At 37.2% G+C, this 25,889-nt stretch overlaps 1 protein-coding gene across 2 annotated transcripts; it reads right to left on the bottom strand.

The window, feature by feature from the left end:
- Positions 1–463: 463 nt before the first annotated feature.
- On the bottom strand, positions 464–24,806 carry NAA30 (N-alpha-acetyltransferase 30, NatC catalytic subunit). 2 transcript variants are annotated; one of them, XM_036280989.1, is made up of 5 exons: positions 24,654–24,806; positions 23,618–24,386; positions 18,323–18,446; positions 16,322–16,377; positions 464–3,946 (listed from the first exon to the last, which is right to left on the bottom strand). In XM_036280989.1, the coding sequence occupies exons 2-5, from the start codon at positions 24,383–24,385 to the stop codon at positions 3,809–3,811; spliced, it is 1,086 nt and encodes a 361-aa protein (XP_036136882.1). In that variant the 5' UTR covers position 24,386; positions 24,654–24,806; the 3' UTR covers positions 464–3,808. The 2 variants fall into 2 exon arrangements, with proteins under 2 accessions (XP_036136882.1, XP_036136885.1); XM_036280992.1 differs by having other exon boundaries at positions 23,840–24,386; positions 24,654–24,725.
- Positions 24,807–25,889: the final 1,083 nt, after the last annotated feature.

The raw sequence follows: 25,889 nt of genomic DNA, 5'->3' as shown, positions 1-25,889 counted from the left end.
TGACTATAAAAGAACAAAAGTGAAGATCTGGTATGCATGATAAAATTTAGCAGTCACGATTAAAACAGATCTCTTCCACTAATATCCATAAATCTTGATAATGCAAGTATACATAAACACCATTTAAAGCTTCTTACAATAGGGCAAAGAGTCCTTTATATAATGCTCTGTTACTTTGGTGCCTTAGTAAGGGTTAAAAACAATTAAGAACAACAAATTTAAGAAACTGAAATAAAAACTGTCTTAGGAATAAAATGCTATGAAATAAGGACAAAAAAATTTTGGTTTAGTATGATCATTTGTATTGATACCTGACAAGTGAGTTGACTAACATTGAATACTTTCAGGAAATTCAAGTTCATGTTGTTATTTTCTAATTTACTTTGTCAGAACACAAAGTAGATATAACAATTGTATACCACTTCTACCATGTAACTCTGAAATTAGAGGCAGGAAGTGGGGAACAGAGTCGATTGCTTGGGTTTTTTCCTTAGTAAATAAAACAACTCAATCAAAAATGCACACAGCTGTATCTAAAAGAAAAATGCAAACACAACGTAACCATACTTTATTTGACTGCATCTTATTTAGACAGCTTGCACATTTCAAATCCCATTAAATCTCTCTCTCCAAAAGGATTTGGGACAATAGAAGAAAAATTATGCAGCAATATCCAGTCATCAAACAGCAGTCCAATATTTTGAGATACACGTGATATTTTATAGATACTCAACTCATATCTGACGTCAATATAATTTATGGTTATGTTTTTACAAACCTGAAAGCCCTGTAACATTATAGCACTCATTTTAGTGATGTCATGGTGCACTGAAAAGTAACTCTGATGCACTACCAATTTGCTTTTATCTATGCTCCTGAAAAGTGATGAATTTCATGATTTTTAGACACCATAATATACACATCCAGTCTTATACATGTCAGCCAATACCATAACACAGGGCAAGGTAAAGTTAAAACATGTGACAAACAAAATCCTTTACATAGATTTGTCAAGCAAGTGGAGAGGGTAATTTAGGGAAGAGGCAGAAAATATTAAAACCAATTTTTTAATAGTAATCTTTTCCTTTTTTTTTTTAATTTTGCTGGCTTCAACTTTAAAAACTAATGTCTGGTTTCTGATCTGTGGGCTTCTCTCGAGTAGTTTTATTCTAATGTAAGGAAAATTATAATCAGTCCACACATCAAAAATGGTAGTTTACCCGTTAGCTTCTTCAATACTAACATATATAGCTTCATGGTAGCATATATAAAAAATGTTCAGCAGTATTAACTGCCAAACTAGTGTCAGTGGATAGCACAGTCAGTCTTAAAGAGGCAGCACCCCTTTAAAAGAAAGTTGCACCAATTTTGCTCAGTTTTAGCCAAGTGAACTCACTTTATCAATTTTAAATGGAATTGTTTTAAGATTATGTAAGAAAAATAAAAGCCCAATATCAAAAAGTGAATTAATATTTGATGCTCTTTCAAACTGGAATAGAGATTTAGTACTGGTGCTAGATTATCATGCTAGAGGTTAAAATTTTAGTCTACTTAAGTAAACAATTTTTGCATACCCAATTAAAGACATAAAGTGAACACTGTTATTCAACATAAACCAGTCAAACAATATGTCAACCATATGACTTTTTAGTCACGTGGTTAAGATCATAGTTACAAATACCCAGTCAATTCGGCAAAACTTGATCAGTTCTGAGGGAAAAGGTCAGTAGTGGTTTCATTGACAACCTGCCCAAAACATAGTGGTTGAATTGAAAATCCAGCATGTATCTACTTTAGAACTGCCCCATTAGTGAGTCAAGTAAAATGTATGTTCATCAACAATCATTACCTATGAACCAGCAAGTCAAATATAAAGTGGTGAGATAAAATCTGATAATGTAAGTACTGCACTGTTTTAGTTCAGTTCCCTCCACATTAAAAAACAGAAGCATCACAATGATTGGCATTCCTCTAAATGCTAGAGCCCAAATGAAGTTTGACCAAAAACATACAATGGTCAGCTGGAAAGCTGAGTATTGGGTGGTCATATATTTAATGTAACCAGTATTCAACCCATTACACTTTCAAGAGCAATATAAAATGGAAAGAAAAAGTTTTCTTTAAAAATAAGGAACTGTAAATGATCCCACCAGCAGAAAGATTTTCACCAAATCTGTGTATCTTTATTTTAAAAGTTCTTGTTACCATGTTCACTTTCAAGACATTACACTGAGCAAAGAGCAGCTTTCCTTTAAAAAAAATTAAAAAAAAACAACAACAAACTTTCCTGAAAGGGGGCTTTTACCAACTGTTAATGGAGGTAGGGTTTTTAAAAATACAGTAATCATAGTCATAAATTCAAACCAAATCCTAGAGCAGAAGTAAAGCATATCCAAATGAAAGAAAAAAACATAGATTCCTATAAAACATTTTTCACAGAGAATGAATTTTTTTTTCATGGGTACCTAGGTTTTCCAGTTTAATAAATTATCCATCACAGGTTCCCTGACTCAATTGAAAGCAATTAACTTTAAAATTTGTTACAGTGCACAGACTGGCCAAAATACGATGTAACTAATGAACACGGTGATGGCTACTGAAAAGCCGTAAGAACTCATTCTAAAAAAAAATTCCATTTTTCCCTTTTGTTTTTCTAGGAACTAAGCAAAGCTCCCCAAAGTATTTGCTCAAATAAGTGGAAGTAAAATCAGTTTTAAATGGATACAATGCACCTTAAAATTTATTTCCAAGACCAAGAACCAAAAGTGAAACATTTTAAGAAATGAAAGCAATGGGAATCCTAATCAAGTGGGAAAAAATTCCAACTACATTGTAAAAGCTGTTCTTCACAGCTTAGCAATAATTTTGATTAAATAAAATCACACCAGTTTACATTAATTTTCTATTCTTTTCCAAAAATTCCCTCACTCTTAAAAAAAAAAAAGTGCATCCAAAACCCAGCAATTCCCAGCTCCATTAACGTTTCTCATCCCCTTTGGAGCCATTTCTCAAATATTTTCAGAGTAGATTCAACTTCCTACTGTAAAGTAAACCACTCTGTCACTCACCTGGAAAAGTATCCAAATTATAAAAATCTGAAATAATTTATTATCAAATTTAGAATTTAAATAAAAACAAGTTTGCTTGCAAAGGCCTTAAAAAAAGAAAAAGAAAAGGTAGCATGCATTAAAAAACGAGAGATGAAGACAAATATACTTATCTACACAGGCACTGGCAGACACAATTTAATTGTTATCTTTACTCATTGTAAGACACAACCAACCCTAAATTTTTTTCATTCACTAATCACTGAGGTACCAATATTCAAGAATGGAAAATTTAATATTGAAAAAAATAAAACCTAAAATTGAAGCTTTTCCCCCACCCCCTTCAGAAAACTATGGCAGGTTTCATGTGAAATGTTAGAATACTTAGAGATTTTTACAATCTACATTGGCTTTTTTAAGGAACAAAAATCATGTTCCACTTACTGGTTCTGTGGTAAAATGATCACTGTGTATATAACATTGTCAGCAGACTTTGCAAATGAACAAACAAATCTTGGCTATCAACTGGCACATCTTGTTGGTACCAAAAAAACTCTTTAAGTTTAAAACAATCTCTTTAATTCAGAACAAATGCGCCATGCCAAAGTGCAACAAATATTGTGCGACACTCAATGAGACACTGACAGATAAGAACTGCATGGAAATTACTAAATCCACCTGCAAAGCAATTCTGTACAAATTGCATTGCATGCAAAGGTCGATTCTGCGTGGTTGGAAAGTTGTTCCTTGATGTCAGTTTCTCAACGCAGCCACAATTTAAGTCGCAGTGCATCAACTCCATTTAAATAGTATCTGAACAGCCTCTTATCTCGAACAAAACCAAGATTTTCATAAAGTTTCAAAGCAGACTTATTCGTTATTTCTGTTTCCAAAACAACCTTCAAAAAATAAGAAAAACTAAGTTATAATGTTATATATTTGAAACTAATTTATAATTTCATAATTTGACAAATCATTTATAAACAATTAGATCAAATATTTTAAAAAATACACCATACTTAACTGTTTCAAAACTAATGGCAAAAATGATAATTATTAATGATATACAAAAAATAAAAGTTGTCATTAAAATTTTAATAATTCTCTTTTGGGGCAAAGGGGGTAGAAACACTGAGATGTTCTGCTCTATTGATTTTTGTGATATTTATAATTTTTAGTGATGAGAATACATTTCACACTAAGACAAAGATAAATTATTTCCCTGTGGATAATAGTAGTGTTACAGAAAGATGATGAAAACAAAAAAATCAACAATCAATGGTTTAAGAAAATAAACCAGTATCTGAAAGTATTCATATGGATCTCCAACTCCTATATTTTCACTAATCTGTCATCATTTACCCCTGATGACAACTACCACACTTGTCTAGAGTCTAGACCAGAGTCTGAAACTATAGCCCTTGGGTCAAATGTGCCCACTGTCTTTTTTTGTAAATATACTTTATTGGAACACAGCCAAGCCCATTTGTTTACATGAGGTCTATGGCTGTTTTCTCAATTTACAAGTACAGAATTGAGTAGTTACACCAAAGACCTATGGTCCACATAGCCTGAAGTATTTGCTATCTGGCCTTTTGCAGAGAAAATCTGCTTAATCTAGATCAAAAGTACCCAAACTTTAGTGTACCTGCAGGGCTTCTTAAAAGAGATTGCTGCCCTGGCCAGTTTGGCTCAGCTGTTAGAGAGTCAGCCCACAGACCAGAGTCCCAGGTTCAGTTCCTGCTAAGAGCATGTGACTAGGTTGAGGTTTGTCCCCAGGCCTGGTTGGGGTCGTGCGGGTAGCAACCAGTTGATGTAGCTCTCTCACATCGATGTTTCTCTCTCTCTCTCTCTTCCTCTCTTTCTCCCTCCAGCTCTATCTGAAGATAAATGCAAAAAAAGTGTCCTCAGCTGAGGAAGAAAAAAAGAGATTGCTGAGCTCCACCCCCAGAGTTTCTGAGTAAGTTTGGGGTGGGACCCAAGAATTTGCATTTTTAAAAATTGCCAGATGAACCAAGCAAAATAGAGACAGACTCAGAGAGCAGGCAGACAGTTCCGATGTATGTGTCAGGGGTGGGGGTGATTGGAGGGGATTGGAGGATTGAGCAAAAAATGAGAGAGAGAAAGGAACTCATGGACATGGACAATAGTGTGGTGATTACGGTGGGGAGGGTTTTGAATGGAGGTAGAAGAGGGCATAGAGGGGATAAATGGTGATGGAAAAAAATAAAAGAAAAAATTTAAAAGAAAAGAAAAATTGCCAGATGATGCTGATACTGATGCTGCTGGTCAGGAGACTAAATTCTGGGAACTACTCTCTAGACATTATAATGATCAATAATTTAAACAGAGAAACACATAAAGTATTACCATTTTTCTGGGTCTTTTTAAGTATTACCGAACCAATGGTCCTGAGAATGAAGAACTGATACTTTTGAATATTATGTGATTTTCTTCCCTTAATTTATTTTACCTTCCTCTACCAAAACATCCTTTATCCTACCCTCCCAACTTTATATTCACAGCTCTATTTGATTTTCTATTGATTCTAATTGAGAATTATCAACACAGCAAGTCATGGTTATTGTCAGGAAGTGATAACCCTCAGGTGTTTGGAGTGGGATAAAAAGGGCAAAACATAATTAAACAGAAGCCCAAGTGAAGCCTTTGAGTCTCTTCCTTTTCCAACTCAACCTATCAAAAAACCTGACAAGAATCCAAGCAAAAGATGAAAATAAAAGAGAAAAGACCATACCTCAACTCATTACATCTAAAATCAAACTCATGATTAACTCTTCCTCCATGTTACATATGTAACAATATCTCCATCCTATCAATGCCTCAACCCTGAAACCTAGGAATCATCTTGGAACCTCTTTCCTCTCCCCCCACTACATATGTCCAAGCACTGAGGATTTCAATTTTCTCTCTTAAATCTTTCTCAAACTGATCTTCTTCTTTCTATTCCCATTGATAGCACTCTAGTCCAAGCTTTCACTGTAAGTATGAGAGCATCCTAACTCAAAAGGTCTCCCATTCTCTGTAAGTAGTGCGATGCTCTTGTTAATTCCTTGCTTGTCGTCAAGATAAAATCCATTAAGTTAAAGATAATCTAAAGAAATCTAAAAGGCCCATCAAAATTTGGTCTCTACCTACCTTGACAACTTTGTCTACCCTTGCTCTCCATGATAAACACTAAACTTTCAGTTGCTGGAATCCACTGGGATCTTTCCTTAAATCTTTCACATCAGCTGTTTTCTCTATGTAGAAGAATGCTCTTTCTACCCTCCTTGCTTTTAGTCTTATCTTGTCACTTCCAGACTGAATAAAGTATATCCCATTCTTTTAATACAACCCCACAGCACTCTGTATTGCTCCTTATTCAACTGTGCTCTCATTTAACATTAGGCAAGTATGTCATCTCTCCTGTTTGGTAAGCCCAACAATGGCTGTGATCATGGGCACTTTTTTCACAGCTGTTTCCTCTGCACCTAACACACTGCCTGATACATAAGTCTCTTAAATATTTGTTCTCATCACCTCTTATTATATTACATAAATATTAAACACACAAAAGTATTGCCAAGCTTATAAATGACCAGAGTACTTAAAAAGAAAGCACTATCTTAAGGTAATCACCTATACAATTAACTCATAAAAGCAAATCACATGCTAAATATAAACTTTTTAAAGATCTAAAAAAAACAATTAATAGTTCAGGATGAAGAGAAATTTTCCTATGAAGGCCTGAAATAATAGTTGTACAGCAAACATATTGGTTTATGATAAGAATAAAAAGTCACATCTTGGCCCAGCTGGTGTGGCTCAATGGATGACCATCAACCTATGCACCAAGAGGTTCGATTCCAGGTCAAGACATATGCCTGGGTTTTGAACTCAATCCCCAGTAGGAGGTGTGCAGGAGGCAGCCAATTGATGTTGATGCTTCTCTCTCATCAATGTTTCTCTCTCTCTCCCTCTCCATTCTTCGCTGAAAAAAAAAAAAATCTATTTAAAAAGAAAGTCACATCTCGCCCTAGCCAGTTTGGCTCAGCAGTTAGTGTCGGCCTATGGACAAAGGGTTGGAGGTTCAAAACCTGGATTGCAGGTTTGATCCCTAGTAGAGGTTGTGCAGGAGAGGAGGCAATCAATCAATGTGTCTCTCACATCAATGTTTCTCTCTCTTTCTCTCTCCCTCCCTCCCTTCCACTATCTAAATATCAATGGAAAAATATCCTTGGGTGAGAATTAACAACAACAAAAAATAGGCACATCTCTTAGATCTTAAAAAAACAGAATTTAATCTACAGTAATGTATGCCACCCAACACCCCAGTCTGGTCAATACAAATACTCAGTTTTGAACAATTCTCTTGGGTAATTCCTAGAGTTCTGTTTTAGGACAGCACCTAATTACAGCTGAAATGTCAAATCAAAACAATTAGTATGAGAAACAATAAAGTTGCAACAACACTCAACTTGGAACTGATTTCACAGAAATAAAAAGGTGTGACAACTTTTTTTTTAATTGCTAATATTGCCTGGCCAGTGTGGCTCAGAGGATGAGTGTTGACCCACGCACTAAGAGGTCACCGGTTCAATTCCCAGTCAGAGCACAAGCCCAGGTTGTGGGCCCAATCCCCAGTGAGGAGCATGCAGGAAGCGGCCAATTGATGCTCTTTCTCATTGATGTTTCTATCTCTCTCTCCCTCTCCCTTCTTCTCTCTCTAAAATTAATAAAGGAAAAATATTTTTTAAAATTGCTAATATTTATCAAAGGCTTACTAAATGTGATGTAAAGCATTATGTCATTTTGCATGCATTAGCCATTATGTTATTTTCACAATAACCCTATATATAAATATTATCTCTGATTTACAAATGAATGAAACTCAAGGCCAGTCTCTAAATCTGAACTACAGTTTAATAGTATTCATTCACTTTTCTATACCTCCCCGATTGTTTTCCAAAGTAAAAACAATGCAGCAAATGGGAGCTCTAACCTACTTAAGATGCAATAAAGGATATCTAAGTCCATGTTCATTATATTTCACAATCTAAAATATTCAAAACATCTACGGCTAACTACAACTACATAAATACACACTTGAGGTTTGGAATTACATAGAAAAAAGATTACACAAAGGGCTAACCTTTAAAATAAAAAGATTCTCTCAGCATACTCACAATTTCTAAACAAAGAGATCATGTATTATTTGACTCAATAGAAAATGCTAGAAAAAAGTAATTACTTTTTAATACTTAACTTATATTCTTGTAGTAAAAGACAATCTGAGTTTATACTGAAATTTCATTATAAAACTATTCTTTTAGTACATATCATGGGAGTATTACATAGGAAGCCAATGGATAATGAGGTTATTTGGGTTCTAAAGAAACTTGGCAAGGTTGAATTCTACTTAACAGGAAAAAAGGATTACAGTGAAGTTCCCCAGATTCTCTTAGCAACAAACCTTTGTTAGAAGAAGCCAAACCATTACAGTTTAGAAAGCCTTTTTTAATATTATAGGCTGGAAGCTCCAAGAGGGAGGATGGGCTTGTTCACTGCTAGAACCTAAGCACTAGCTCAATGTCTGGCACCTCACAGGATACTTACATTGATATTGATAAATGAGTACCTCTATTGCTCTTCATAACATCCCTTTAAGATCAGAATTACCATCACATTGCATAGACAGAGAGAGAGACTGTAAGAAGTTAATGAGCCCTGGCCGGTTTGGCTCAGCGGTTAGAGCGTTGGCCTGCGGTCCTGAGAGACCCGGGTTCGGTTGCCGCTAAGGGCATGTACCTCGGTTGCAGTTTGTCCCCGGCCCTGGTCGGTCATGCGGGTGGCAGCCGCTCGATGTGTTCCTTTCACATAGATGTTTCTCTCTCTCTCTCTGTTCCTCTCTCTCCCTCCCACTCTACCTGAACAAAAAAATGGGAAAATGTCCTCGGGTGAGGATAAAAAAAAAAAAGAAGTTAATGACTTGCCTACAATCACACAACTACACACTAAGTAACAGAAGAGGGATCTGGAAGCCAGGCTTCTCATACTCAGTTCTTTAATTAGGCTAAACTACTCAACCAAAAATTCTTACAGCTTAAATAACTCCATTTTACTCTGTTTTTTACCTAGCAGCCTTGGTCTCATAGCCAAAGTATGTTTCCAGTTAAACTAAAAATGTTCAATGTATAGTTATTAAACTCAGAAACCTTAAGTCATTTTACATATTATCATAAGATATATGTTATTTTGTTAACATGTATCAGGTTTATTATAGGTTATTTAAATAAATTAGGCCACTGTTGGTGGGAATGCAAATTGGCACAGCCTTTATGGAAAACAGTATGGAGGTTCCTTAAAAAATTAAAAATACAACTACCGTATGATCCAGGAATCCCACTTCTGGGTACATATATTCAAAGAAACTGAAATCTGGATCTCAAAGAGATATCTGCACTCCCATGTCCATTACAGCATTATTCACAACAGCCAAGACATGAAAACTTAAATGTCTGTCAAGAAATGAATGGATAAAGAAAAAGTGGCATATATACGATGGAATATTTTTTAACCTTAAAAAAAAAAATTCTGCCATTGTGTCAACATGAATGAACCTAGAGGACATTATGGTAAGTGAAATACATCAGACATAAAAAGACAAATAGTGCATAATCTCACTTGTATGTGAAAACTAAAATAGTCAAACTCATAGAAGCAAAGAGTACAATGGTAGTTCCAGGAGCTGAGAGGAGGGAAAAATGGGAAGATGTTGGTCAACTAAAAATGTTTTAAGGTCACATACTGCACATTTATATTCTATTAAGAAATTTTGATTTTAGTGTATTTTCATCATATGAGTTAGTACTGAATATTAATATCATGGTAATCATATCTTAAGTCAAAAAATAACTTTGAAATTTAAATTACCAGAGATGTGATTTCAAAGACATCTACAGCTTAAAAAGTAAAGCATTGTTCATCATGCTGAGCAATCACCTATCCCATTCTAAATTATTTCATAAAAAGTATATAAAAGTAAATGGCCACCATGTGGGTTCATTATTTTAGATAAAAATTACATTTTAGAAAACTCATTCATGCTATTTGTTTTTCTTACTATTTTTCCTACTGTAAAACACAAACCCAAGATGCTTGTTCTAGTAGCTGCTACAAGTCAGCCAGAACATGAAATGTAACCAAATTTAACCAAGATCAGCTATATGGACAATGTTATTTCTTATTGATGAAGCAATCCACTTGTTTCTTTTTTTTTTCTTTTTGAGAACATTTTTTTTTTTTAATTTTATTTTTGTTACATATGTTTCTTCTTTTTTACCCCATTGACACCTTCCTCCCCACCCCCTAACCCATCCCCACCTTTGTCGTTCATGTCCATTGGTTATGCATACATACATATAAGTTCTGTGGTTTATCTCTTCCCACCCCCCCACCCCCTCTTCTGAGGGTTGTCAGTCTGTACCCTACTTCCATGTTTCTGGGACTACCCTATTCCTCAGACTGTTATGTTCATTATATTCTATAAATAAGTGAGATCATGTAGTATTTGTCTTTTTCTGCTTGGCTTGTTTCACTTTGGATAATACTCTCAAGGTCCCTCCATGTCCTCTCAAAGGATAAGAGATCTTTCTTTTTTACAGGTACATAGTACTCCATTGTGTATATGTACCACAGCCTTTTTAGCCATTCATCTACTGATGGACACTTGTGTTGTTTCCAGATCTTAGCTATTGTAAATAGTGCTGCTACGAACATGGGGGTACATATAGTCTTCCTGATTGGTGTATCAGGCTTCTTAGGGTATATTCCTAGAAGTGGGATCACTGGGCCAAAAGGAAACTCAATTTTTAATTTTTTAAGGTAACACCATAGTGTTTTCCATAGTGGCTGCACCAGTCTACATTCCCACCAGCAGTGTACTAGAGTCCCCTTTTCTCCACACCCTCGCCAACACTTGTTGTTTGATGATTTGTTGATGGCGGCCATTCTGACAGGTGTAAGGTAATACCTCATTGTTGTTTTAATTTGCATTTCTCTGATGATTAGTGATGTTGAGCATTTCTTCATATGTCTCCTGGCCATTTATTTGTATGTCCTGTTTGGAACACTTGTTTCTTTTTTTGATGGTGTAATGTTTTAGTCAGCTCCAAATATATAAAAACAAAAAATATCTTTAGCTAAGCTGTTTTAACATATCTAATTCTGATATAAATAATTAAGAAAGTCATAGTAAGGCAAAATAAAAATGTCTATTAGGCCAGGGGAATATATCATTATTATTTGGGCAAAAACACAATCTACATTTCAACTCTGTGATTACTAACTTTGGTTCAATTTATTCTGAATTTATCTTAAAGTGGCAAGTGGCAACCATGGGCAATATAAACATGACTCAAGGTTACAAATTATGCAAACAGAATAGAAAGTAAAAACTGACCAGATGTACATGGTAAGGCTTCATAAAAATTTCCAAGTGTATTTGTGTTAATAAGTTCATATATTTGAAAATATCCATTTTTTGTAAGAGTTTTAAAAATATAAACCTAAGTAGTAGAAAATGAAATTAAAAACCTTTCTCAAATATCTTTCTGATAATTTGTCAAAATTCCTTAACATTTTAAAAGAATGGAAGGTTGGTCTAAGTTAATGAAAGTAAAATCATGTTGGTTGTTTTATAATTGGTTACTGTATTCTTAGAGAATTATAATTTCAAAGTTTTCCTCAAAACAATGAATTATATACAAGACTATTTTTACATATAATTTTGCTTTTACCAAAAGGTATTTTAACAACTTAGTTAACCCTACAGGTTTGACTATATACAAAAATAAGTAAGATAATTGCTGTTCCTAGAAAGGAGGTACAGATAACATGGAAACAAAGAACTAATCATTCAACAAAGATTGGTTCAACAAAGTATATTTAAGAACCATATACTCTATCACTACTAAGAACACAGCGGTAAACAAGAAAAGAGATTTCTGCTCTCCTTAGTGGCAAAGACATGGACTCTGTACAAATAAATTTAAGCCAAGTACAGTAGCCTCTGCCTTATCCACAGGGGATATGTTCCAAAACCTCTAGTGGATGCCAGAAACGAATAGTACCAAACCCTACATATACTATGTTTTTTCCTGTATATACAAACCTATGATAAAGTTTAATTTATAAACTAGGTAATTTCACAAGTAGAAGATTCATTCTGACTATACATCTTAGCAACCTCAAAATACAAATTTTTTCCTTTCCTTGGGTCAAGAGTTTTCACGTTTTTACTTAAAGGAGGCACTTTATGGCTTCTCTTTGGCATATCTGAATTGCCAGCATTGCCACCCTTGTGCTTTAGGGTCATTATTAAGTAAAATTATGGTTACTTGAATACAAACACTGCAATACTGCAACAGTCGATCTGATCACCAAGATGCTAAGTGACTAACGGGCAGGTAATATACACAGTGTGAATGAACACACTGGATAAAGGGATGAATCAGATGCAGCAGGACAATGACAGCACGGGACTTCATCATGCTATTCAGAACTGCAGGCAATTTAAAACTTGTGAATTATTTCTGGAATTTTCCATTTAATATTTTCAGACCACAGCTGACCCACAGTTGCGGGTAACTGTGACACTGCAGGTAAGTGGGACTACTATATTACAGAAAGAAAAGTCAAGAAAACCAGAGAAGGCCCTGGACCATGTGGCTTGGTTGGGCATTGTGCCTTGCACCAAAAGACTGCTGGTTTGACTCCCAGTCAGGGCACGTGCCTGGGTTGCAGGCTGGATCCCTGATAGGGGGTGTGCAGGAGGTAGTTGATTGATCTTTCACTCTCACATTGATGTTTCTCTGTCTCTCCCTTCCTCTCTCTCTAGAAATCAATAAAAACACTAAAAAAGAAACAAAGAAAACCAGAGAAAGTGCAATTGATTCTGTCCAGAAAGCTTAAAAAAACTTAAGGAAATTGTTGATATTTTAACTGGGTATTAAAGACTGAGAAGTATTAAAAAGCAGAGGAGGACCAAGAAGCTACTGGGTCAAGCAATACATCAGTGAGACAGTAGTTACAATGAAATGGAGGGGGAAGAAACCAAACCAAATGGGATGAAATGGTAATAAAAAGAAGTGGAACCAACAATACACTACTCTAAAAAAATAGAAGGCGGTGTGAAACAAGTGTCTTTTTTTTGTTGTTGCTAGGTAGTATTCCATAGGGATGTATCACATTAAAGAATTTTTTTCAATTACAAAAAAATAGAAGGAAAAGTAGAATAGAAGAGTTTGGTGCTTATATGGTTTAAAACTCAATGAAAGGGAGAGTAAAACCATTATAAAGAGTAAACAAGCCCTGGCTGGTTTGGCTCGGTGGTTAGAGCATGGGCCCAAGGACCAAAGAGTCTCGCGTTCAATTCTGGTCAAGGGCACGTACCTCAGTTGCAGTTCGGTCCCTGGCCCTGGTTGAGTCCTGCAAGGGTCTTTCTTTTTTTTCTATCTCTCTCTTTCCCTCCCTCTCTCCTTCCCTCCCTGCCACTCTATCTGAAGATAAATGGAAAAATATCCTGGGGTGAGGATTTAAAAAAAAGAGTAAACAAATACAGCAAATCCTTCATCCGAACAATGTGAGACACAGATAATCCATTTTTAACCATGGAAAAGTTCTCTAATTCAGAGGTAGAGCTCTTCAAGCTGCAAAAAACATTCATTTAAAACCATACAACTGGGGGGGCCAAGCCCCTGCCCCACCCCTTCCCTCCCCAGATATTTATGTGAAATTAATTGTGGCTTTATTTTTTGAAATAAAAACTTTTAAAAAGCAAAAAGTAAATAAATAAAACCATACAACTGGAGTAAGTTCATGGACCTATTCCCATTTCAGTCTAAGATTAAGCACTACTCACTATTCGAAATAATACAATTATATCAGAATTAAGTTTTTAGGCCCACAATAAAAAGACTATTTCTACAATAAAATATTTCACGAATTTAGGATCTTATCTTGAGACTAAAATGATATAACCAAAAATCTCCATAGCATTACTACAAACTTTCAAAGAAAAATCAGTACTATTTGAACATTTGATCAGTTAAGTGAAGTATGTCTCACAGGTAGTGACTAGGATAGCTCAGAAAAGGTTTAACCATAAGAAACATAATACTCCCTGCTCATAGCATCCCGGTTCACTGGAAACTACTCTACTCAGTAGCAGCAGAGGATCAAAACATGTTCTTAGCATGTCAAAGATTTCTCCAAACTGTTACACTATGTTTGTGAAGCCTGACTTTCTTCTAGCTGGCTAAGCCAGCGTGGCTACTGTCCAAACACATAGACTTATACTCATAAACGTATGCAAACTTTAGTTACCAGCCATGTAAATTATGAAGGTCACTGTACCTTTTACTTTTTAATATTAAAAGCTGTGAACAATATGAGATCCTCCATCATGTGTAATTATCTTATCTGGAGTAAAATTAAATATCGTTAAATCCCAGGACTTCTCTGTGCTGCCCAGTATGTCTGTAGGCCTTCGCATACAACCACCATTTAGTTTAGTGGGATCTGTCAGAATACAAACTAATGTAAACAAGAAGTATGAGAATACTCTGAGGTAAATCCCTATATTCTGACATGGAAATGTATTCATGAGATATCATTAAATAAAAAAAGTATTATAGAATAATATGATTTCATTTGTAAAAAAAAAAGTATTACATATTTGCATACAGGAGTTTAGAAAATGGGAGGATTCATATCAAAAGATTAATAGTAGTTATAAGTGGAAAGACGAAGGATTGAAGGGCATGAAGACAGTGGAAGCGCCTTTATACCAAACACACACATACACACACACACAAAATGGTTAATTACTGTGTCTAGATTTTGTAGAAAAAAAGAAAAACTTCAAAAAAAAATAACCAAGGCAAATTACCTATTAGAGTCAATCTGTTGGGGAAAAAATTTACCTAATTTCAAGTATTTTGTAAACTCTCTAAGACACATTTGCCCAATAATAAAGACAACTCTATTTATATTAATCATAAAGTTACTAGACATAAAAATGCAACTTTGCTCCTTCTTAGTCATCACTGCTATTCAGACATCTATACTTCCCCTTATTTATACTTATTCCCTCCCAAATTATTTAATGGTAAATCTTGACATTACTAACCATCACCATTAGCACCTACCATATTTAATGCTATTGCATACAAAGAAATTATACCTGCCATAAAGCCTCATGAAAAAGCTGAAAAAAGATGCGCTGAGGTTAATATATAGATAGCTTTACATTGAAAACGTAGTTGTCGCCCTGGCCAGTTTGGCTCAGTGGTTACAGCATCAGCCTTCGGACCAAAGGGTCGCAGGTTTGATTCCCAGTCAAGGGCATGTACCTGGGTTGCAGGTTCGATCCCCAGCCCCAGTAGTAGGGGGTCATGAGGTAGGCTACAGTCGATGTGTTTCTAGCACATCAATGTTCCTCTCCTTCTCTATCTCCCCACTCCCTCCCTTCCACTCTGTCTAAAAATCAATGGAAAAATATCCTCAGGTGAGGATTAAAAAAAAAAGTCCCACCCCGAGCTTTATCATTATTTAATGCTGAGAGATGTTTTTCAAGTGTGACATGTCCTTCATATGACTTAACAGTTGGCCTACAGTTAAAAAAAAAGTTTTATTTAGAGAGAAAGTAAAGCTAACATGTACGTTACCATAAGGTTTGCAATTAAAGCTATTTTAAATAATTTAACTGATAACAAATTCTCTGAATACCAATTCCTCTAAATATCATTTATTTAATGAAAATGTCTAATATTTCACCTTTACATTTAAAAATAGTTTTTTTTTTTCTTTATTGAGTTTAGAGAGAGAGGGATAAGGAGAGAGAGAGAAATATCGATGAGAGAGAACATCAACTGGACGCGTGCTGCATGCCCCGCACTGGCGATTTGGCCCACAACCTGGCATGTGCCCTGACTGGGAATCGAACCAGCAACCTCTTGGTGCAAGGGTTGATGCTCAACCACTGAGCCACACTGGCTGGATTTACCTTTACATTTTGACACAAAGTTTAGCTCCCATTATCACCTTAAAATTTGTTCTAGGTCAAAATCCATGTGTGTTTAAATTATATATAATTTCACTACAAGTTGCACATTAATAGTTTGCTATAAAATCCGCAGTATAATTATGGAATATTTGTAAAAATACTCAGTAGAATACTGTTTAAAAGGTCTTCAACATTTAGAAAGACTTACCTCATCACAGTCTCCTTCAACCATGGCATATATAGCTTTCTTAACCAAGTTAGTACCTAGAACATAGATCTGAGTATTAATAAAGGAAAATGTAAGTAGTTTCTTAAAGACACCTAAATTATATCATCATAATGGGCATAGAAATATCAAATGTTGAGTTCTACCTTGAATGCAAATACAAAGATTATCTAAATTAAGTGAGAACATCTTTAGATTTAAAATGAGGCCAAGAGAACCTACACATAGTAATATAAGTTTCCTCTTGAAAGACCTAAGTCCTGATATATTCCTTTTTCTCAGATGTATTTATTTACTCCAAGCAGGAGTTTCTGCTATTCTGTTTGAAGGGAAAAAGGAAAATAGAAAAAGGCAAGATATAATGTGGCAAGCAATCCAGAAACTTCTCAATCTGGCCAGAACTCACTGCGTATGACCCTTGAACCAATCTTGCCAAAGACTACACCAGAATTGCTGTGACCCAAATTGGGCCCAAGACACTGGGTTGGTTCTTACAAACCTTATAGTGCCGGGCACACTGAAGTCTGGCACTCCCAAATGATGTCAGTGGTATGTCTGCAAATGTCTAGCAAAATGTATCCTAGTTTAAGGTCAGCTATATTTGGTACATTAAAGGGAAAACCACTGCCAAATGTGATTTTAAGAGAAGAAATCCAAATTTTATAAGAAATCTCTTAATTCTCAAAACATAAGCAAACACAATATATGGGCCAAACAAAATGTCTGAGGGCTAGGATGCACAATTGCCTATCATTTGCCATGAGACCTTATCAGCTCTTTTTAATACATTAAAGTCTCAAATTTGGTTTATATAACAAGTTTAACTCATTAAAAATGTTATTGGTAAACTATAACACTATAAGTTGGTTAAATCTAATGTATTAAGTAAACCTGTGCTTAATGATTTCTCATGATACCTAAGATTGTGCCTTAAATTGGACAATAACATTAATAGTTGAGAAAAAACTGTGACAAATCTGCTAGCAATTAAAAACTGGTACAGGCACCAAATATTCTTTCACGAATACTAACTTAGCTTCAGTACATCCAAGAATTTGATGTGCTCAGACAAGTACTTGTCAACTTAAACATCTTTTCTATCTTAAACAAAGCTAGTAGGTCCTAAACACTAGGACAGGCTTCCATCACAGTCACCTGGGGAAGCTTCAGCCCTGCTTCTAACAGGACAAACAAGATTCTCAAGGGGAGAGGCCTAAGTATTTGGTTTTTAATCACCCAGATGACTCCAATGACCATTATAAGATTGACTAAAAAAATGCCAAAGAAGGTAGACCCAAGAAAGAGATGATCAGGAACAGTAAGAATTCTCTTTCCTGGTCTTCCCTGAACTGTAATATAATGTTTGATGACTAGAACTGTAATATAATGTTTGATAACAATTTATTCATAATTTTGACTTGATTGAGGTCTACTTCAGCTGGTTGAAGGCTATGTATGATCTAGTGTCCTAATAATGCTATCAAAAACCGCAGTACTTAGTACAATGCAAAGCACTATGAACATAATCAAAAAAATGTTTGGAGGTAAAAAATTGTCACCTGTTACTTATTAAAAAGATAATCTCTCAAACGATTTTTTAAAATCATTAGAAACATTTTGGTGCCCTGGCTGGTGTGGTTCAGTTAGTTGAACATCAACCCTTGCACCAAAAGATAGATGATTCTATTCCTGGTTAGGGCACAGCCTGAGTTTTGGGTTCTATCCTGGGGGTGGGGGTAGGAGGCAGCCAATTGATGTTACACTCTCACATGGATATTTCTCTCTCTCCCTTCCTCTCTTTGAAAAAAAAAAACAATTTAAAAAATCCTTAAATAAAAATATTTTGGAAATATTTTTAAGTAAATCCCATCTTAATTTTCTTCCCTTAGCATCATGATCATTTTTACATATTTACATTTAAGTGTTGATTCAAAATACAAAAATAACTTATGTGTTCTTTTAATGACATAATATTTTTCTTACCAATGCCATTTCTCCTGTATTTGGAATCCACGGCTAACATGGCTATATAACCTCTGCGGAACATCTTTTTGTGCATATCCAACTTGCAAACGATGGCACCTACACACTCCTCCCCTACCATGGCCTTAAAAATAAACAAAATAGTTATGAAGAACATAATGCCACCAGGTACTGCATCCAGGGAAACAGCAACCAACCACTGGTCAGCATTTCTGAGGGAGGAAGAGATAATGAGAATTCTAATAAGAGAGCAAAAGTTTCAGAAATCTAAATCTCAAAGCTCCTTCAAATGTTCTAGTTTTTAAATCTTTCAACATTTTTTAGAACATAAATATCTTATGCTTATTATCAAAGCATAGGGGAAAAAAGCAAGATTCCACAGGTAAACAACATTCAAGTGCTTATAAAAAGTCTCTAATTATAATTAGCTTTATAAGAGGTTTAAAATTATAATTATTTGCAATAAAGACTTACATATTTAAGATTTGGGAAGGGGGAATATGTGACAATGCTTTTTAAAGAAAGTCTGTTCATTAGGATATGATAAAATATTGTGAATCTTGATTATCAACAGAGTACAATAACTTTAAATTTAATTATAATAAAGCTTTAGTGAAAGAAGTGACATAAAATTTATACTTGAACAGTAGAGTCAGATTTTGATTAGGAAAAAATGTAAAAGATATTCAGAAAAAGGGATTGTTTTAAGCTATTCTTTCAATGCTAACCAAGGGGTTTTTGGTATTGAGGTACTACAAAGATTAGATATACGATGGTTTCATTTTTAGGACGCTCTTGACAGTGTGAGTTATTATTATAAAGCTCACTGTATATCTAGAACTCAAAATCAGAGGTTTCTATTTAAACAAAAATGTACAAGTCATTTCCAGAGTCTTTAAGATTTCCAGTGTCACCAGTAAAAATGTTTTTCAAAAATTCCATCACTGATAAAACGTTCTAGTAATACTGTAGTCCAGTAAACATAAATAGGGCAATAGCTTCAGTTGTTTAATAACAAACATATCAGCCATAAATACTTATTTGCTGTAAAGAGCCCTCATTAAAAAATAACTTCAAATTATCTCTTAATAAAATTAACTTTTCAGCCCTGGCAGATTTGGCTCAACAGTTAGAACGTCGGCCTGCGGTCCAGAGAGACCCGGGTTCGGTTCTCACTAAGGGCATGTACCATGGTTACAGTTTGTCCTCAGCCCTGGTTGGGTTGTGCAGAAGGCAGCCACTCGATGTGTCCCTTTCACATTGACGTTTCTTTCTCTCTCTCTCTCTTTTCCTTTCTCTCCCTCCCACTCTATCTGAACAAAAAATGGAAAAATGTCCTCGGGTGAGAATTAAAAAATAATAATAATAATTAACTTTTCAGAAAAAAGTATTTCAACAATTAAAACCAGAAATGGGTTAAAAAATTTATAAGTAAAGCTCAATTTATACTTAATACCTATTTTAATTTAAATTTGTTGTAAGACTGTTTTAGTCCATCTTTCCATAAATTGATAAAAAGTCCTTTTTTAAAAAAAATTGTGGAGAAATCTTTTAGGCACGATAATTCTAATCCATATCATGCAAACCTAAATTAGGTCAGAAGAATCTTTTTGAAGGAATATTAAATTCAACAATCCACACTAATTTTTGTTTTATCACACAATCCAAAACTATTTGGAGCCATTTTCATTCATGATAAATCAATCTGGTGCTTTCAAAATCTTTTGAAAACTAAAATTTCTTTCTATATTAAGACCTGAAATATACACAAAAGTTGCTTAGCTGAACAATTCTGACAGCATTTTCTGATATGAAAACTCACTTCAAACATGTGTATGTGGTTGTGTGAGCATGTGTACATGTCACAGACCAAATGGCACATTAAATAAAAAATCTGGACCTAACCTTGTCAGGGAAAATGGAAAGCTATATAAATCTATGATACGAAACCGTAGAATAGCTACTCTTCACACTGAATAAACCATTCAAAAAAGGAAAAATTTAAAACCACTGGATACAATACAGTTGGACGATACTTTCAAATTAGATAGGAATTTCAAACAAGTCTTCTTTGTCTTTTGACCAACGAAGTAACAAGCGAACAAAGTGTTTTAGTTCCCTCTTGGACTAGATTGGTTTCTTCCTAATTAAGAATCTATAAGAGCAAGAATCATTTAAAAATAAAAGCCCAATATATAATATATTATTATTAACAAGATGTTGGTAGTTAGAAAGGTCAATGCTTTTTTCCTAATAATCTGCTGATGAATATACACTTACCAGAATCACTAAACTGCTTGTCCATTTTTCTAAATAAAAGCTTCTGCACAAACATTTTGGAAATCATGCTATTAAATTTTTTTAGATGGGAACGGAAAAATTTCTGGCAAGATTAAGACTTAACTCTAAAGGCCAATTTATCAATCTATAGTACTTGAAAAATATAAATTGTGTGAAATACAGATTCCCAAATTCCAGAACACTACAAATAGGAAATAAGTGTTTCCAAAGGAAGCTGCAAAGATAAATTTAGAACAAATAAATGGAAATACTATACATCACTGGTAATAAATTTAAGAAGTTCGAAAACACACCAACAATAAATACCATGAACTAAAAAGAGGTAGTGAGAAATTAGTTAAGTACATTGTCCAGTGCCTCCCATTTGTATAGTGCCTCCCATTTGTATAGTACTCTATTTTCACATGTCACAATGATTAGAAAGAATACTAAGAAACTGTCATTTCGCCCTGGACAGCTGGCTCAGTTAGTTGGAGCATTGTCCCATACACTGAAAGGTTTCAGGTTCGATTCCCAGTCAGCGAACATACCTAGGCTACAGGTTCAATCCCTGGTCAGGGCACTGCAGGAGGTAACAATGTTTCTCTCTCTCTCTAAAAATCAATAAAACATATCTTCCAGTGAAGATTTAAAACAACAAACAATTATCATTTCTGTTAGTCAAATATGGTCAAGTACTGGCAATTTTTGAAGGTTCAACTTTCTATACTCCATTTGCTCCATCATAGGTTCCTCATGGAAACCAGAAATATTTTGGAGGTTTCTAATAACTTGACATTGATGTTTATAAGAACATCTGTCCCTTGATGATGTATAACTTCATGACATAATGATCTTCACTGAATGGGTTAAGGGTATATCATTTTTCAGTTTCTTGTTTCCATGAGGCCAGGAGACCTGGGTTCTAGCTTTACCTTCCTATCACTAAATATCTAGACATTTAAACATTTTAAAGTCACTCTGGTCCTTAATGTTTTTCATTAAAAAAATAAAGTTGAGCTTGATTAGCTCTAGGATTCTTTACAGTTCTAAAATAGTATTATTTAAAATAAATCTGTACATTTATATTTGTTTTAAATTAGTTTGAATTTATGGGAAATTCATATTTTTTAAATGTCAATAAAAAGGCCCCAGTGCTACATGGCCTCTAAAAGTTTAGCTGTTGTTTTATGTTCCATACTACTAGATTCATGATCACACTAGTAAATCTTTATAGGTCAACCACTTGTTTGTATCTCAATTTCTAGATATTCAGAATTTAATGTTAAACAAACTGTCTCTTAAGGGCTAAAGTACAAATTAACCGGTGAACTGGGAGGAGTCTACATAAAATCAAAACTAAAGTTTACTAATAAGTTTAGCAGAGTCTAAAATGGCAGACAAGTTGAGAGAGGCCTAGGTAATATCAGAACTCAAAAGTTGATTAAATATCATATACAAGGGTGGGCAAAAGTAGGTTTCCAGTTGTTCATATGAAAAAGTAATACAATAACTAATAAATAATATAAGAATATATTGTGTTTCATGTACTCACAACTGTAAACTGACTTTTACCCTCCCCTGCATATTCAACATTTTCTGAAATTAACAGAAATAAATTTACTATTTCGATTTAAAGTGTGACTCAACTGTACACTTCTTGGGTTAATTTACAGTTAAATCAAGCTACAATTTTTAGCAATTACAATGGCATTTGATAGGACATTTATAATAGTGCCAAAAAAAAATCATTTCTCCATTTTTTAATACAATGGTTAGAATCCTAAGAGGAATTTTGTAGACTATAAAATAGTTTCCACAGTTTGAAAAATAAACATACCAAACTTAAGTTTAGCAAAGTGAACACAGAAAATAGCAAATTATTTACAATACTGACGATATATTTTCAAAGTCAAAAAGATGGATTTCTGAAGTACTGTTAAAACATCTTGCGGGAATTACCATGTGCAACTAAATCAACGCTGAAACAATACATAATGGTAGTAGTGGCTTTTCCCTTTACATATCATAAAATACTTCTTAAAAGCATGTTGCCTTTCAGTAAAAATTCAATGAAAACAACATGCTTGTGAGTATAGATACAAAGCATGTACCTGCAGTTAATATAAGTAAAAGGTTCAAATAGAGTGAAATTGGTCAATATAATTGGGAAAAAACCATTGGTAATGCAAGTACTAGGTAGAGTTTTAAAACACTGTTCAGCTTATTTGTAGCCCGGTCTTTTTTGCTTACATATAAATAAATATTTTCTGCCAATTATAGTTCATACAAGCCAGTGGTACTACTAGTATTTAGGCATATCTATGACCAGTTTCTTAAAAAAAAAAAAAAATTAAGTTAGTAACAATTTTATACTTAGTCTCCTACATTTCACAAAAGGGTATTTTGTTCAAGTTTCAATTTTTCAGCCACCAGAAATGTTAGTAGCGCCTTCTGCAATCAAGCACCAGAAAGCAGGCTGGCTACAAATGTTAACTGTCCTGTTGAAGTAAAAGGAAACAATCTCCATAATTACAGAATATGCTTGTAAGATTTAATTCTCCAATGTGGCCACAGCAAGTTCACTGACAATCATGTTCACCAAAACATGTTTATGCACACACTCTTCCATGATTATAGCTGTAACTGAGAGATTAATAAGGTCTGCATCCGAACAGAATCATGATCAAATTAAATGACTGCAAAGTACTTTGAGGATGAGGGAGGATAATTAAAGAGGTTAAACATTGTAAGCTAATGCAAACAGGACATACGACCCCCAACATGCAACATCCAGGCTTGTTGCGTTTACATCACTATCACGTTAACCCGGGCCGTGAATTCTTACCTTCAAAAGTTTCATCAAATACCTAGGCGCGTGTACACGCACTTTACATCACGCAGCGCACTAGGAAAAGCAGGACAGATCCACTGCTATTCTCTGCCCTCACACTCCCTGCCCTGCACGGCCTGGATCTCTGCTGGGTTCACCCTCTTTTCATTCCATCCACTTACCAAGAAACACAGCTGTGGCCAGTTGTGGATAAAATATCTATAGGTATAAATGGAGTAGGGTTCAGACAGATCTTTGGTGATCAGTCTCATGATATCGGGCATTTGTAGCTCGGATTCATATCGGACATAACGTATCGTCCGATCCTCCCCAGGCTCAACCTCCCTGCCTGAGGGGCTTCTTAAACTGCAGCCGGCGGTCAGGGATGAAGACAGCAGCCGCACCTGCTCGTTCTCCTCCTCCTCCTGCTCGGTGCCCTCCGCCAGTCCATTGCGGGCCGCCGTGGGGTCGCTCGCCGCCGCTGCCTCTGCGGGGCTGGGGCGCGCAGTTCTCGCATTGCTGGGGAGGCAGTGAGGGGGGCTCTCGCCCGAGTGTACCCCGGCTCCTTTTGTTGCAGTCGCTCTGGGGCCCCCGTCGGGGGTCGCCGTGGTCGTGGCCGCCTCGGCCGCGCTTAAAACCTTGCTCTTGAGAGAGGCGGCCGCCCGGAGGTGCCGCAGTTCGGGGCTGATCAATCCGTTGAGCTGCTGCTGCTGCTCCTGCGGCGGCTGAGGGCACCGGAGGCACGGATGCCCCTTGGCCGCCGCCGTCGCCTCGCCGCCCGCCGGACTCCTGCCGCCGCCGCCTTCGTGCTCCTCGTCGTCCTCCTCGTCCTCGCTGCAGCAGGCCAGGGCGGCCCCCGCCGGGAAGGGGCAGCGGGGCTCAGCCACTGCCGAGGCCGGAGGTGCCGGGGGTGGGAGGAGGCTGCTAGGCCCAGGCGGTACCTCCGCCATCCTAGAGGCGACACAGACCGAGGAAGGAGGCCATGAGACCCGGCCGACGGGCGCGGAGCAACGGGAGCGGCGGGCGGGGGGCGACGGAGTTGGGGGGAACAAAGGCAGAAACCGTCCCTCACCGAGGTGCCCCCCAATTCCGCGGCGCCCCCCCCCCCACGCTCTTCAGCGCCGCCCAGCTGCTCAGCCGGCCACCGTCCCCGTCCGCCCGGGCCCATCCGCCGGTCCTGTCACCGCTGCCCCTCCCCGTCCCCTCCGCGAGGCTCACCCGGCACAGGTCCCCGCCGCCACTGCCGCCACTCCTCTTTCTCCTCAGCCGCTGCCGCCGCCTCCTTCGCCGCCGCGGCCGCCTCCGCCGCCAAGGCTCACACTCAGCCGCCGTCGCCGTAAAGCGCCTCGGCTGTTACCCCGGGTAAAGTTTCCTGGGCCTGGCTTTACGACACTTCCCTGCCTGCCGGCTGCCGGGGCCAAGGGAAAGGGGCGTGGAGGGAGGTGACCTGTGAAGGGGCGGCGACGAAGGTGTCTACTGCGGGTTTCGGGGGAGGCGCGTGCTAATGGGTAGGGCTGTGGGCGGGGAAGTCGCTGACGGCTTTGGAGTAACTTGCTCTCCACCTACCGTCCCCGGCTCGGCTCGGGGCCCCTCAGCCCGCGGAGCTGGCAGTGCGGAGCCGGGGAGGCAGGAGCGGGCCGGGCGCTGCCTGGTCCGAGCCCGCCGCCCCCTCGGCGCTGCCGCAGAGCCCGCCCGCCCGGGCCTGCCGACCCGGCCGTGTACAAACCTCCTAAAAATGCTTTTCCTCTGCTGGGTCTCGTTTAACGTTTGCCCTACAGGGGGCGAGGGGGACGGTTACCCGAGTCTCTTAAACGTGGAACACATCAGGGGAGGAAATCGGAAAGCAGAGGAAGTTACAATGAGAATTAAGTTTAATTAGTCTTTGCCCCTTTAAGGCAGGAGAAGGCGGACAGGTAGTCCTCTTCCTCGGTAAGGCTGTCCCCCACCCCGCCCAGGAAAATTGGAGGTAAAGGTGAGGAACAGGTGTTGGACTGCCGCAAGTCGGGGTGGAGCGAGTGACGGCGACCAAAGCACGTTCCCATGCAACATACAGATCGTGTGCCATGGAACTCACTCCACCTTTGGTTAATAACACTCTTATTTACCAGTGCACCCCAATAAATTTAATTTTAAAAAATCATAAAAGAACTAAAAAAGTCAATAAACTCATGTGCTGGGGTAAGGATTTAAAAAAGAAAGAAAGAAGAAAAACGCATTTCAAAACTTGTTACACGAGTTGTAGGAGGGCCGGAACCAGCAGCGGGGCGCCCCACCCTCTCCGCCCAGCGCCGGCCGAAGTGCACGCGCAAGGCTGGAGCTGCCCGCGCTCGAGTGTGCGTGGCCCGCTCGCTCCGCTCGACCACAGCCGATGATTTTCAGCAGATCTGTTCTAAGGGGAACGCAGGTCTTGTAACTCAAATTAACCTTTTAAACAAGTGCATGCAGCACATGGAC

Source organism: Molossus molossus, unplaced genomic scaffold (genome assembly GCF_014108415.1).
Source record: "Molossus molossus isolate mMolMol1 unplaced genomic scaffold, mMolMol1.p scaffold_m16_p_1, whole genome shotgun sequence".
Taxonomy (NCBI): domain Eukaryota; kingdom Metazoa; phylum Chordata; class Mammalia; order Chiroptera; family Molossidae; genus Molossus; species Molossus molossus.
This window is presented reverse-complemented; position numbering and strand designations above follow the sequence as displayed.

Coding starts and splice junctions, on each gene's coding strand:
- NAA30 (XM_036280989.1), bottom strand. CDS start 24,385: ATGGCGGAGGTACCGCCTGGGCCTAGCAGCCTCCTCCCACCCCCGGCA. Junction 18,447..23,617: donor GGCCACAGCTGTGTTTCTTG/GTAAGTGGATGG, acceptor TTTATTTTTAAG/GCCATGGTAGGGGAGGAGTG. Junction 16,378..18,322: donor ATACAGGAGAAATGGCATTG/GTAAGAAAAATA, acceptor TCTATGTTCTAG/GTACTAACTTGGTTAAGAAA.